Source organism: Humulus lupulus, chromosome 3, assembly GCF_963169125.1.
Source record: "Humulus lupulus chromosome 3, drHumLupu1.1, whole genome shotgun sequence".
Classification (NCBI taxonomy): Eukaryota; Viridiplantae; Streptophyta; class Magnoliopsida; order Rosales; family Cannabaceae; genus Humulus; species Humulus lupulus.
The window spans coordinates 271,414,456-271,430,112 of record NC_084795.1 but is presented as its reverse complement, the minus strand read 5'-3'; the positions used below and the strand labels follow the sequence as shown (position 1 = coordinate 271,430,112).

General features: G+C 32.4%; 1 protein-coding gene across 9 annotated transcripts; it reads left to right on the top strand.

Annotated features, from left to right (window-relative positions):
- The first annotated feature begins 6,634 nt into the window (after positions 1–6,634).
- LOC133824223 (uncharacterized) lies at positions 6,635–13,351 on the top strand. Of its 9 annotated transcripts, XR_009888496.1 has the most exons (9): positions 6,635–6,866; positions 7,788–7,853; positions 9,391–9,465; positions 9,954–10,018; positions 10,115–10,429; positions 10,507–10,671; positions 10,746–10,840; positions 10,928–10,994; positions 11,090–11,317. XR_009888496.1 is itself a non-coding variant. In XM_062257091.1 (5 exons), exons 2-5 carry the CDS (start codon positions 10,388–10,390, stop codon positions 11,255–11,257), a joined length of 387 nt encoding a protein of 128 aa, XP_062113075.1. In that variant the 5' UTR covers positions 9,476–10,018; positions 10,115–10,387; the 3' UTR covers positions 11,258–11,317. The 9 variants fall into 9 exon arrangements, 1 of the variants encoding a protein (XP_062113075.1); XR_009888498.1 differs by lacking the exon at positions 9,954–10,018 and having other exon boundaries at positions 10,562–10,671; XR_009888495.1 differs by lacking the exon at positions 9,954–10,018.
- The last annotated feature ends 2,306 nt before the right edge of the window (positions 13,352–15,657 follow it).

The following is a 15,657-nucleotide window of genomic DNA, read 5'->3' as shown; positions in this document are numbered from 1 at the left end:
CTTGCAATATGCAAGACACCCCCACACTTTGAAGTACCCTATGTTGGGTTTTCTTCCTTTCCATAACTCATATGGAGATATCTCATTTTTCTTCATCGGTATTCGATTAAGAATGTGACAAGCGGTTAAAAGCGCTTCACTCCATAAGTTGAAGTTCAACTTAGAAAACACCAACATAGAATTTATCATCTCTAGATAAGTCCTATTTTTCCTTTCGGCAACACCATTGTGTTGTGGTGTATAAGGTGCAGTGCACTCATGAATTATACCATTTTCTTCACAAAATGTATTGAATTCATTAGAGAAGTACTCTCCTCCTCTATCACTTCTTAGCACCTTAATCTTTTTATTTAGTTGATTTTCAACTTCTAATTTATACAATTTAAAAGCATCAAAAGTTTCATCTTTATGCTTTAAAAGAAACACATAGGTTTATCTACTAAAATCATCTATAAAAGTAAGAAAATAATTTTTACCACCTCTAGTTAAAACACCATTTAATTCACAAAGATCACTATGGATTACATCTAGTAAATTAGATGATCTTTCTACACTAGGAAATTGTTTCTTAATCATTTTAGCCTTAACACATGTTTCACATTTACCATAGTCTTTAATATTGCATGTAATCATACCACATTTTACTACTCTTTTCATAGTAGAAAAACCTATATGCGATAGTCTAAGATGCCACAAAAATAAAGAATCATACTCAACAATATAGACGGAATTAGCATTTTTATTGATAACATTGAAAGTTACATCATTGGTGCACAATTTAACCATACCCTCACAAGAGTACCACTTTCCCAAAAATACATTTGATTTGGTAAGTATAAGTTTACCGGACTCAAAAACGGCTTTAATGCCGGGCTTGCCAAGCAAATCACCACTTACCAAGTTTCTACTCATTTCGGGAACATAAAGTACATTCACTAATGTAACTTTCTTGCCGGAGGTGAAGTAGACTTCAATAGTACCTTTGCCAAGTACCTTGGATTTGCCCTCATTGCCCATTTGAATCTCATGGTTGCCCTTTGACTCTTCAAAGGTCTTGAACAATGATTTGTCATAGGTGACATGGACAGTGGCACATGAATCATACCACCACCCTTTCACCTTGCCTTGGACCGCATTCACCTCACTAAGGGTAGCAACTATGTTTTCCTCTTGAGTTGCATTCACCTTAGGTCCTTGTTGGTCTTTTCTATGCCTACACTCTCTAGCATAGTGATCATTTTTCCCACACACGAAGCAAGGAACTTTCTCGCCCTTAAACTTGTTTAGGTTGGTTTTTGGACCCAAAGGTTTCCATTACCCTTTTTCCCTTTTTTTTTTGAGATGTTTTGGTTGTGACACCGCATTTGCTTTGGAAGTCTCTCCATTAGACCGCTCGACAAGTTTATCTCTACATATTGATTCCTCTTCGATTTGAATATGCTTTTGGATTTCCTCCAAAGAATAATCCTCATTTTTATGGATGATTCTTTCCTATAGCTCTTCCAAGTTGGTGGTAATTTAGCCACTATAGCACCAACTTGAAAGGCCTCGGGAAGCTTAATCTTTAACACTTTCAATTTATTAACAATAATTTGCAATTCATGTATTTGAGGAAGAATAGGTTTATCACCAAAAAAATTGAAATTGAAGTTTTGAGATATAAAAAACTTTTTGGTACCTTCCTCTTCCGTCTTAAACTTTTTCTCAAGTGCATCCCATATCTCCTTGGCCAATTTGGTTTCGGTGTATAGGTCATAGAGCCTATCGGATAGGGCGTTGAGGATATGACCCCTACAAAGGAGAGTGTCCTCCTCCCTCTTCCTTCTCTTCTCCACCTCCTCGGGAGTGTCTTTGTCGGATGGCTCGGCTAGAGGTGCCAAGGAAGACTCAAGGATGTAGGCGATTTTGAGAGTGGTTAGAAGAAACCTCACCTTGTCTTGCCACCTAGTAAAATTGGATCCATCAAACCTATCCAATCTCACTAGGTATTGGTTCATGATCTTGATTGTCTCCCCTTCCATTGAAACAAAAAGGGATAAGCTTTTGAATGTTAGGAAAATATTGTTTTGCCTCAATAGAAATGATTATAATATTACAACTCTATGCAAAATATTACAATAGACAAGGATTTATTAAATAAAGTGTTACAACTCTATAACTGAAGATACAAATAAAATAGAGAAAGAAGAAGAAGAGGATTGAAATAGAAAATACAACTCTTGACAAAAAGATACAAATAAACTTGAGGTAGTAAAAGGAAAGATGTAGATGAGATTACAACTCTTAAGCAAAGATACAAGTAAATATAACAAGAAAGATATGAAGAAAAAACAATAGAAGAAAATAAGAACAAGAACAAAATAATAAGATACTCTCACTCACACAACCAAAGTGAAGAGTGTTGGGGATCACCAACTTGAACAAGGTTTGAAACCTTTGTCCAAAAGCTTATTTCCCCCTAACTCAAGCACTAAGGGATCTCTCTCAGATTTTGGAAATGCTTTATGGAATTATCAAGCCTCAAGGTGTTTCTAGCCAAGTGCTCTAATGGATAGAAAATGTTGTGTCTTTCAAGTGAGCTATAGGCTCCTATTAATAGAGTTTAGAGATACCCTTTGAATTTCAAATTCCACCAACCCCCGTGGCTGTTACCAATGTTTACTTGGATTAATATGGAATTATAAAAGAGATTTGCGAGTTATTTGGGTTTTTTGAGTCGTTAAACAAATATTGAAAAAATTGAAAATTTGTCAGTTTTTTGGCCTGTGGCCGCGGCTAGAGACATTGGTGGCCGCGGCCACTGAATGTTGGTGGCCGCGGCCACTGATCAATTTCAGCACAAAAAATTGTGCTATTTTTCCAAACGGTTCCAAACCCTCCCAAATGATTTTGTAACTCCCAAAACACATTATTGGGGTTAAAATCATATCTCTAACAACCATATCACATATGGCTTTATGAAATTCATCTAAATATTGTGTAATAACAATTTTACACAATAAAGGGTAATATTTGGAAGTTATAAATTTGTAACACCAAATATGTTACATTATTTGGATATATCTCATATATCTAAATATTGTAAATCTCTATTATATGTTAAAATATGTGACACACTTTGTCACATTTATTTAATCTAAAACATTATATTATAATATAATATAATTTTACATTATATTATAAAATAATATAACACAAAGAACTTAAAAGTCTAACCACAAAACCATAATAAAAGTTAGAACCTGAATTAAACTAAAAAAAACTAAGGAATCAAACCGAATTGAACTTAAGAATAAGGGTACCTTTGTTGACCTTATAGATTGACCTAACTCCAATACCGAAATACTCTAATCCTCACTTCCCAAGTGTTTGATAAAGCTTAAGAATGTTAAAGCTTTTTCTTTCCTAACCCAAGTGTTTCACTCTTATGGTCTCACTAGCACCTTGGAGTATGATCACAGCTGAAGAGTAAGTGAAAGGGTTGGGTACTAGGTCCTATTTATAGAGGTAATGAATGAAACTAACCCCATTTTGATTTGAATAAAAATAATGAATTTAATTGAAGATAATTGATTTTTCGTCAATCAGAGGCTGAAGACTCGATCAAAACTAACAAAGGTAGGTCTAAGGAGTCAAAGGTGGTTTTTATTTAAAACAAAAATAATAAAAAAAATGATAATATGGGCGATATATCGCCCCTATGTGGCGATATATCGGCTGGACCCTAATCCCGAGCCTCCGTTCGTACGATCGTCCAACGTCAACGTGTTTTCTGTATTCAGCGTCAGGCGATATATCGGCTCTAGTGCTGCGATATATTGTCATACGTGATTATTTTAAACACGTAATTACACTTTTTCAGCATAATTAAGGTTGGATAACTACTTTGACTGAGTCAAGCTACAACCCTAACAGATTATGGTGAAGACTAAGTCTTATATTCCCTTATTTTATCATTAAAATAATAATTCCTTAATAATCATGCTTATGACAAGTGTCATATTCCTATTGGTTCTATCTAAACCATAGGTTATAATAAATATCATATTTATAACCAGCAATATTAATAAAACCTTATGTTATAATTAATATTCTTAAACTATAGGTTAAACTTATAAAATCCATAATTATTGCTAGGAGTTTCCAACTAAGTCCCGGTTTGAACCAAAATCCACGAAATCTAAATTACTACAGCTACTACTAGCTAGCTAACTAAGTAAACATTCTGGGACTGTACAACAGTTTAGTCATTTTAGTCTAATTGGATGGTCTCGATCAAGGGAGAAGGCTGTAGAATGAACCACAGAAAACAGAGTACTCTTTTTCTTTCTCTTGACCATTTCCTTTCTCTGTCTCTCTCTCTCGGTGAGACTTTTGGAGGCTAAGGTTAAGGATTCAAGCTTGGAGTTCTAGAGCTTGAGGTTTAGGATTGAATTGCTGCAGCTAGGAGGTGTTGATTCATAGTTAAGGTAATGGTTCTAAGCTTAAACTTTGAGTTTTCCTCAGTATTTTAATGTTATTTATAAGCTTGGGAGTTTGATCATGGAATTAGGTTATTGGTGGTGTTTTGAGTGTTATGAAGCTTGGGTTTTATTGCTAGATCGGTAGTTATGTGGTTTTAAGGTTTGGTTTTGATATTGGGATTGTTTGGTTGTGTTTTGGCTGAGTTTGGATTGAACAAAATGGAGGGGAGTTGGGTTCGCAGGGTCAAGTTGTGGCCGTGTTCTTGAGCGCCGCGACCTGAGCGAACCCCAGAGCCAAGAGGAGGCTCTGTCTGCTAGGCACGCACTACTACAAAACTGGGCTTTCCTAACACCCAACCACGACAGTCAACGACAGTTAAAAACAATAGGCATAGAGATCAACGCCAACAGCTAATAACTGTCACTGTTTCTTTTGTTTGTCATTATTGACCCCAACACCGACAATTAATTTGAGACCAATGCCGATAGTTAAAATGTGTCGTTATTGACCCCAACGACGATAGTTAATTTGAGACCAATGCTGACAGTTAAAAGGTGTCGCTATTGATCCCAACGCCGACAGTTAATTCGAGACCAATGCCGATAGTTAAACACTGTCACTATTGACCCTAACGCTGACAGTTAATAAAAGTCCAATGCCGACAGTCATAAAATGTCGCCAAAATTAAAATAAAAAATTATTATTAATGAATAGTATAATTTTAAAATTAAACTAAATTATGTAAATATATATATTTATTAAAAACTTTTAAAACTAGATTTTTTTAATTTCTAAATTTTTCATATTATTAACTTTTGTATTTATAATAATTTTTATATCAAAATTTAAATTTATTATTCTTTAACATATTTATAAAATTAACTATATTTTTCTTTAACATATTTATAAAATTTGTATTAGTTGAAAAATAGTTGTTTTATTAATTGGAAAAATATTGTAAAAAAATTAATGAATAGTGTTATACCCAGATTTCGAGCCATAGTAAATATGACCTCGAAAACTGAGTTCGCATTACATGGTCTCGTGAGGGTTAGGGTATGCTCTACGATTGTAAATCGAGCCTGCAAAGTATGATACATGACCTCGAATGTAGTGACCTCGAAATGATCTCGATCTCGAAAGATAGCTCTGAGAGCCCCTCATCTTCGGGAACAACTTCGGAGCAGGGATATTGAGCTCGATGTACTATCTCGAAATCAATGTTAGCTCGGGAGATGTCAATGGCTCGCACAATGACGTGAAACCTGAGATGCTGAAGCCTTGGAGATACGCTATGACCACCTTGAATATCTACAAGTATTGTAAATATGAGATGTAATCCTCATTTATTGATGTAAATCCCCAAGAATCGTGGGATATTATTTAGTCAGTTATGCGTTTCCTGATCTTTGGGGGACGTTTCCTTTTATATCTGATTATTGGCATTTAAAGCCATTTATTTTTATTCACAAAAGAGTAACTACCCAAAATATGTGGGATAGTATTCTGCATCCTTCTCTATAAATAGAGAAGTCATGCACCATTGTAGAGGACGGAAATTCTGATCCTTGAGAGAAAACTCTGGAGAATTCATGCTAAAGAATTGTTCAGAGATAATCTTGAGATTAATAACAGAGACTCGTGGACTAGGCAGATTTAACTGCTGAACTACGTAAAAAATCGTGTGTTTGATTCGTTTGTTTCTTTTGGCCATTGTCTTTAATTGTTTACGTGCTCTCTTCTTTTATCTGTTGACGAAAAACGGCGTCAACAAATAGTATAATTTTAAAAATAAACCAAATTATATAAATATATATTTATAAAAATTATGTATTTATTAAAAAATTTTAAAACTAGATTTTGTTGTTTCTAAATTTTTCATATTATTAATTTTTGTATTTGTAATAATTTTTATATCAAAATTTAAATTTATTATTCTTTAACATATTTATAAAATTAACTATATTATTCTTTAACACATTTATAAAAATTTTATTAGTTAAAAAAGAGTTGTTTTATTAATTGGAAATATATTATAAAAAATTTAATATATAAATCTATTAGTTATGATTCTTTCTATTAGTATATATATTTAAATAATTTTTTATAAAAATTTATTGAAGCAATGCACAACTATAAACTATAGCTGTTGGAACAGCAATAGCTTGTAGCTGTCGGCATTGCCTTCAAAAAATTTCAGGCCATAATATAAATTTTAATTTCCCCCCACACCTCCCTTTTTCCTTCTTCCCTTTTTCATTCTTTTTCCCTCTTCTTCCAACCGAAAACGTTCAACCTCTTTTTCGCACCGCCTGGAAAGAGTTTTCACACCATCATTTCTTCTTCTTCTTTCTTTGTGGAACCGCACACTCAGGGCTTCTTCTTCTTCTTCTGATACTTTGGTAAAGTCGATTTCTGCCCCTCTATGAATTATATTGTTCTTTTGCTTCTTCACATTAAGTTAATCTGAACTGGGTTTAATCGGTCAGTTTTTTTTTAAATTTTTTTTTTTATGGAACTATCATTATTTTGTTTGCTAATGCATGTTTGGTTAGTTTCGTAAGCCATGCTTCTCCTTAAAACTTAAGAAATTCTCATCTGTTTGAAAAAATGTCTCAGATAAATATCTTTCTCACATGTTACATGCCTATTAAGATCTCATTGTTGGAGACATCCCTGGTTAGAATCTACCCTAATTGTAAACTTAACAATACATATTTAATATGTTTTTCACCATATGATGATGGTGATACCATCAACACCATATATTTATAAATATATATATTTGTGTTGTACTAATAATGCCACTCTAGAAACTTTTTTAGTCACAAATTGGTCATATTAACTCTGAGAATGCTTATTCTTAGTGTATGAAGAACATTCATTCTTCCTTGTTATTTGTTTCTTCTTCGTAAGTTAAAATAAAAATGCAATTCCTAATAATCACTACATAATTATGTATTTATACTCTATTGCTTTTTGCCGAATGTATATCTTATCTAATTATATCTTCTTACTAATTAATTAAAATTAAATTGCCTTTTCTGATTAGTTTCTTCAAAAATTGAAGCCTTCTTTTGTTGATAAGATTACTTTCATGCCTTCTTCCTTGTTATTTATTTTCTCAGTTTTCTTTTGCCACTATTATGTAATTACAAGATTTTATATTTTATTTAAATCATTTAGGTTGATATTTGCATACTGTGTTATTTTATATTTTAGACTGTTGTTGGGCATGTAGTTAATATCCTATATAATTCCAAATATGCCTCTGGTATATATCTCAAGACCGATTTTCTTGACAAAAATGCTCTGTTTTGTAGCGCTGGGCAGTTCAAATAAGAAGAGGATAATATTTGGCTCACGCACAACAGCATATAGCTATTCAGGTAACACTTATCTTTGCATCTTGTATGCTTTTTAAAACAACGCACTTGTATTTAAAGGATGTGTTTTTATTTAAAAACATAGTATTGGCTATTGATATGTGCTGGAGGGAAAAAAGTATATTGTGAAGGTTCAATTTGAGCATGCATTTAGGCAAATACAGGGCATAGGATCCATCCATATCACATAAGTAAAATTTCTAAGGTGCGTGCAAGTTGTTTATATTCTTGATTTGAGACATATCATATTGAAGCTGAATTTGTAATGGGCAAAATATTTCTATGAGTGGGCCCTATAGACTTACGCCTGGCTACTTTGGAGCTGCATTAGCTCTAGCTAAGCTTCATGTTATTCAAAGTCGGAAGGAGATGCTGGATCTTTGCTCGAGCATTATCTCAAAGACTGTTGACGACTCCGTTCATGTAAAACTAGCTTAAGTATTTACTACTGCATTCATTGTGCTGCAGAAGGAGACGATCCAATTATCATGACAAAGTATTTGTTGGAAAAGATTAATAATAAGCCAGTCATGCTTCTACACATTAATTTAATGGAGTTTTGAAGTTACAATAGTACATAATCAATGTTCTAATATCCTCTTGTTATAGGGTGCTGAAAATGAGTTGAAGAAGACAAAGAGCTTTGTCCAAAAATTCTTTAATGATAGGCAGATTCTCTCCAAGATGAGTATATATATATATATATATATATACAACTATATAACCTTGGAATTTTGTGGAAAATTTATATATGTATACATCTGCAAGCTCAAAAATCATGAGCAGTCTTCTATTTCAAAAATAAAATAAATAATTTTAGCATATTTATTTAAACGCACGTGCCTTTCCACTAGTACTAGTATATATCTATATATGAAATGTTTTGTAAGATATTACTTCATAATTAATGTTATTATATGTTTAAAGTGGAGTTTTTCTTTTCTGTCCTTGTTCTCTTGTTCTGGTTCTTGTTTATTTTAATTGCTTTACGCATAGGATTATATTATAGGGAAGAAAACAATGTTGAAAATGGGGCGAAGATTCTTATACATGTAAGTAAACCCAAATAGTTTGGTCCGTCTATGACTAAGATTATAGACATAAACACAACTTGAGAAATGGTTTATTATTTGATTTCTTTGTATAGATTTAAATATTTCAAAGTTTAAAATCCTAAAATCTTAAAGTTTAGGGTCTGAATTTGTGGTTGTAAATTCAAAGTTAGTTTGAATTTTGAGTTGCACACAAAGTGTTTGATAAAGTGCACTTAGTGTGCTACGTATTTCCGATTGGTTCCCATTTAGTTTGTTATTGGTGGATGTTATTATCTATACATTTGTTATTTCTCCTTTGCGATATTTGTGTTACAACTACTTGAAGTTGTAATATATATATATATATATATATATTGGGGTCTATTTGGTAAATTCTTTCAAATTAATTATGTTATTAGTATTATTATTTTAGAAAGTAAATGTTGACAGGGATTTAAGCATAAACTTATTACTCTTTTATTTATTTTATTTCATGTTTTTTAAAGGCTCTTTGGGATAAAACTATTGAGCTCAGATTTTTGCTTCAAAAAGCAATCTAAAGTTCAAATAGATCATCTCAGGTATGTTTTAATGGTTAATACTTATTAATTTGGATTCTAATTGTTTAAACATATTCAGAGGTATATTCTTTTATTCTTTTTAATATTATACAAGTATATGTTAGAGGAGTTTGAATATCCTAAATATTCATTCATAATGAAGTAGGTTCTGGGATTATAATTGTGTGCTGCGGTGATAATGGAAGGTTGAGAACTTGCATGTCATAGTGAAGTAGGTTCTGTGATATATATAATTGTGTGTTGGGGAGATATAAGGAAGAAAAATTGTTTGTTGTTTGAATTATTTGAATTGATATTGACAAATGGTTAGGTTACAAATATAGGGGAAGTGTTGTCCTTTTTAAATCATAAAAAATAGTATGAATGATTTAGATTATAAAAGATTAACGTTTCACTTTTATTTATATTCAAATAGAGCAAAAGTAGACATATATTGAATGAAATAAACATACAAAACCAAACAAAACTAAGTATAAGAAAATCTACAGGAAATCGGTCAACATATCTTCTAATTTTCTAGCCTAGGCATCTGTCACAATCAACACCAACTAAAGTGAGTGGGGACAGATAATGTCTATAATTTTTTATTGCCTAACTTATTTTATTTTGAAATTTATTTTATTTTAACTTTTCCTTGGGTCATAAGCAGAAGAGAAAACAAGAAGATATTGAGGCGATTATACCTTCCACTCAACATCCACAACCCCCAAAGCTTCCCTGTGTAGAGCCATTGACACAGGAGGTAGTGTCAATCTCTCACAATGATTTGACATTTATGTCAAGCAATTTGACTTATATTTATTGAAGTTTGGATCACCATGGAATAATGACTACCACAAGAAGATTAATATCCCATCGCATGTGTTTTGGATACAACATGATTCCTACGTTTTTCAAGGATGATGTGACATAATTTTACAACATGGACAAGATTAGGCAAACTCTAATGATATTTATATTTGAGGTATTATTCATGTCTTTTATAATTTAAAGTTTGAATTATATGCATGTCTTTTATAATTAAATATGATTATTTTCTAGGTTGTTGGATGATATACTATGTACCAATGGGTTGGATCATTTGTACGCATTTCAGCATCCAGGTGAAGTTAGTGTAGGTCATGAGAATAAGCGTGCCCAAACACTTAAAGATCGATTCATTCAAATGGGCGAGAAGCAGTTCCTTATTTGTCCCTTGAATAACAAGTAAGTTTATATTGAGTTTTGAAATGTTAAGTTCATATAGTCATCTTCTAGATATTTGATTGTTTGTTTTCTAGTGAACATTGGAATAACAACCTCACTCACATTCAGTGGCGTTCTTGGATCCCATTAACCATCAATTACGCATTGAGATTAAAAATATAGTTAGACTGTAAGTTTATATAAGTTTCATTCCTTAAAGTATATTATCTTTTTAATAGTACTTGTTTGCTAATTAAAATACTTTTATCATGTATAGTGCTTTCAAGCTATATGATACGGAAAAAGGAAAAAGAGTTATAAGTCTAAAGTATTATAGTCCAAAAGTAAGTAACATTCAACTTCATAAAACATAAGATTTAAATTATAAGTATACTAACAAGTATATGTAATATACTTTTATATTTGTCTATGTTAACAGTGCCTACAACAACCAAAAACCACAGAGTGCGGTATCTACTGCATGAAGTATGCTAGGGATCTCATTTCACAACAAAGAACCAGAGCATATCTATCGAATAATATAATAATTGAATATGCTTACATTTTAACTTTAATAAAGTTATATTTTAATTATATATTTGACTAAAATTGAAATTATTTGTAGTTCAATTCAGATTTACTATATACTGACGCTGAACTTAATGAAGTTCAAGAAGAGTGGGCAAAATATATTCTACCGCATCTCGCTAAATGATGGCATGCATGCTTAGCACCTATGTGAGGGGATTTAGTCATTTTTGGAACATTGTATTTATTTTATTAGAATTTGTTAGAACTAATCAAATACAGAATCAATCTAACAAATTATAGGTTGAGTTAATTTAGCTTTTTGAGGTGCATACTGTGCTAAATATTCATTTTATGACAAACTTTTTTGTAACTATGTATTTCTTTTATTTAGAAAGTGTTAGAACTAATCAAATATAAAGTTAATGTTAGTAATGTTAATTTAATTTAATTTTTGATGTGCATTCTTTTACTGCAATTGTTGCGTTGATTTTGAAACCAGGGGGCATAGACAACATATTTGCAGTGTCCTTTGGTGTGGAAACTTTGCGATAGTTAAAAACGGTCACCATAGACAACAAATCACGACACCTAATAACTGTCAGTATTGTCAGCAACAGCGACACCTATTAACTGTTGGTGTTGCTAGCAATGACGACACTTAATAACTGTCGGCGCAGCCAGCAACGGCGACACATAATAACGGTCGGCGTAGTCAGCAACGACGACACTTAATAACTGTCGGCGTAGCCAGCAACGACGACACCTAATAACTGTCGGCATAGCCAGAAATAGGGACACCTAATAATTGTCGGCGTAGCTACCCCTACGCCGGCATAGGCAAATACGACAGTTAGATGACTGTTGTCGTTGCTCAATACCGACATTTAAAAACTGTCGGGAAATTCCATGTTTGTAGTAGTGACGCCGCGACCCTCAAGGGCAAGTCGCGGGCCGTCCTTGGCACCCAGACAGAGGGGCTGTCTATTTGGGAGCGTTGCAACCCTTTGGGGTAGGTCGCGGCCTGCCTGTTCCGTTTTGGCCAGGCTTAGTTTTACTTGGTTTTAAGGGCACGTTTTCGAACCTTAAGGCTCGAGATCGAACCTACTACCCGATTTAGTAGAGTTCAAGGTCCCAGGAGCTAGGACTTGGTCTGAATTTATTACTCATTTTATTGATGAGATTTCATATTTGGTTATGCTTAGGTGACCGCTAAGGGCCTAAGGTTAGGATCGTGCTCAAGGTTCTTAACTTATTTTACGCTCGAGCTTGAGGTAAGAAAAATGCACCCATTATGTGACATACATGATTATTGTTGAAGCATGTTGATTGCTCTATATTTAGATATCTGTTGCATTATGAATGCTTGAATGCATTGTTTATATGAGAAACACACTAACTTATTAGTCAGAAACGGCAATGATGTTAAGTGTTGGTCGTGAAGCTCTGGCTTATCAGTCAGGATCGGCAATAGTACTGAGCGCTGGTCGTATGGAATTGACTTATGAGTCAAGAGTGGCAATAGAGCATTGAACGATGGTCGATATGATTAGATCGTATCGACAAGAGTATTATATGCTCGTCTGACCTATTGGTCGAAGAAAACTAAAGCGCTTGGCTAGTATATGGCTAGTTACTCAGAGCCAGGACTAAAAGGCTCAAGTGACTTGATGGTCACATGGCTTAGGGCGCAGGACCCCAGGATGACTTATTAGTCATCTATCCAGGGTGCATGACCCCAGAATGACTTAATAGTCATTAATCCAGGGCATAGGACCCCATAATGACTTAACAGTCATCATCTGATTAGGGCTGCGAACCCCATAATGATTTCATGATCATTTATTAATACTTGTATACATGCAGTAATAAGTTTTCTTGCTGAGTCTTGGCTCATAGGTGCTATGTGGTGCAGGTAAATAGAAAGAAAAGCTTACCCAGCCTTGAGTGGAGAGCTTAGGTGGTGACGTGTACATATGCAGCCGCTTGACCACCATGACCAAGGTGTTTCTCAGGGGAACTAGGGTTTAACCATATTGTTGCTTCTTAGGTCAGCGGGATTGTAACTTTTGAATTGTAATGACAATTTTGGATTGTAAACAACTTTATAAATACTTTTATGGGATCGCATGCATACTTTAACATTTTAAATAAAATATATACATTCCTTTTGATCGAGATTTTAACCCTGGTCCATTAATAACACTTAGATGCACGTTTATGGCCTCATGATTCGTTTAGCGAGTTAAACACTATTTAAAGTACACATTGTGAAGGTCCTGGCTAACTAGCGTGTTACATTTAATATAAAATTACCAAAATAAAATATGTTTAAAAATATATAATAAATATAAAAATATTTTTAGAACAAAATAAAAATATTTAAGATTCAAATATAGTTTATGTTATTATCATATTGATTTATTTTAAACATTTTAATTTTGGTTAATATATAATAAATAAGTAGATATATTTAGAAGAAAAAACATATTTATAGTAGAATTTTTACAAAAAGCAACTTTTAGAAAAAGCTCAAAGTTGGGTTGTGCTATCTTTATCTTTAGCTTTTAGCTGTAGTTTCTTCAATAAGCGGCTTTCTCGCTATTTACCCAATAGTTTTATTGCACAACTTTTTCAGAAAGCAGCTTCTAACTTTTCTAAAAGTTATACCAAACTGGCCCAGAGTTAATGATAAGACTTTTCGTTATATAATCATTAAGCTGATCATATTCCCTAAATATATACATATGGAAGACTCCTCAATGGTTACTACCCATAGATGGGTACTAACAATTATGATGATGTGACAACATAGTGACTTGGTATAGCAAATCACCAACAGGTAAATATTTTTTTCTACATTAATTTCAAATTTAGTTATTATTTTTTTGTCATAATTAATGTTGTTTCCAACCAATACGAGACACTAGCTATATTTAGAAATTGACATGCATTTGAAAAATGAAAAATTTACAACATTATATTTTCATAATAAATACACGTTTTTTATTAGGTAACCCTTCCAAAAATTTGAAAAAATCAAAATTTATTTTTAGAAATATTAATTAACAACTATAAATACGGATCATAGATCTTAATCCAATAGTTAATATTAAAATAAACATCTATAAGTAGTAACCATTTAAAGTGCACTCATATATAAATATATATTTCTATGTGTATTTTTTAACGAATTAATAATAATTAAATACCCCATAATTAAAGTACGTAAATATACTTTGAAAATGTATACAGTAAGTGATATGTATATATATTAAAACGACACAATTTATTATAAAAAAAATGAATTTTCAACTTAATTTTTCATAGAAATACAATAATTAAATAACGGATGGGGGGTGTTGATCTACAAAATAGTTCATTCAGGAACGTACCAGGCCCCCAATATTAATGTAATTGTGTCGGAGTGGGACAAATTTTAAGCAGGTTAATTAACCCTGATCTACATCTATAAATATAAATTTATACACATTCGTTTGCTAATTATGCAATTAATTTAGTTTTTGTCCTATGTATTATTTGACCATAGAGAAAGAAAAAAAAAGCTATAAACTCAATTATATGAGTAATACTCGTTGTTTTGTAACACGTATTAAAATGCAATTGTAAACCAATAAATTAAGTGGATGGTGTTTAGCGAATATATTTTTTATTTTAAAATGTATGTACGTACTGAATCTGAATGGAATATCTAATTTGGTCAAAAGCAAAATGCTGAGGAGGCTGGGGAAGAAGACTTTGGAATAGTTATGAGTTTCCTCACTAGTTGCCATACTATAGGTACTATATATGAAGGGGTCGTGGTTTGATTTTGTGTGCGAATTTAGATAATATTTTCTAATACTTATTACATAATTCTTTAGCCAAATATATTTATAATTTTTTTATATATGTAGACTTTTTTTACGTTTTTTTTTCAACTTTAAATAAAAAGTACATAGAAAATATTTGAATGATTATCATATTTAAGATCTACCTAAAAAAATACTATATTATTGTGATTTTAAAAAAAAAAAACGAAGTGGAAGAGAATGTGGGTGTTTACCGAATTTTTCGGAAACTATAAAAATATTATGAAATGAGAGCTGGAAAGAAATAATAAGAGATGAACAATCACAATTTTTATGTGGTTGGAGTGTTAATAAGTCTTAGTCCACGAGTCACTAGTATTAGGCTTTAGAGAGTTTTGACAATGGAAATTTTCTGTAAGTTCAGCAGAGTTTTGCTTACAAGAGTAATTCTCAGATCCCTGCTACTGTGCACAACTAACCCTATTTATAGGCAGTCAAATAGCTTGTGCTGGACTAATCCGGGCCCAATAAGGATGTAATTACAATTTGTTCGCCAACGGAGCCATAATACAAAGAATGTAACATAATTAGATGTTGTTAATCTGGGTCCATTGGGTACTACAAGAAAAACCATTTTTAAGGGCGACACATGTCCCCCCCTAATAAC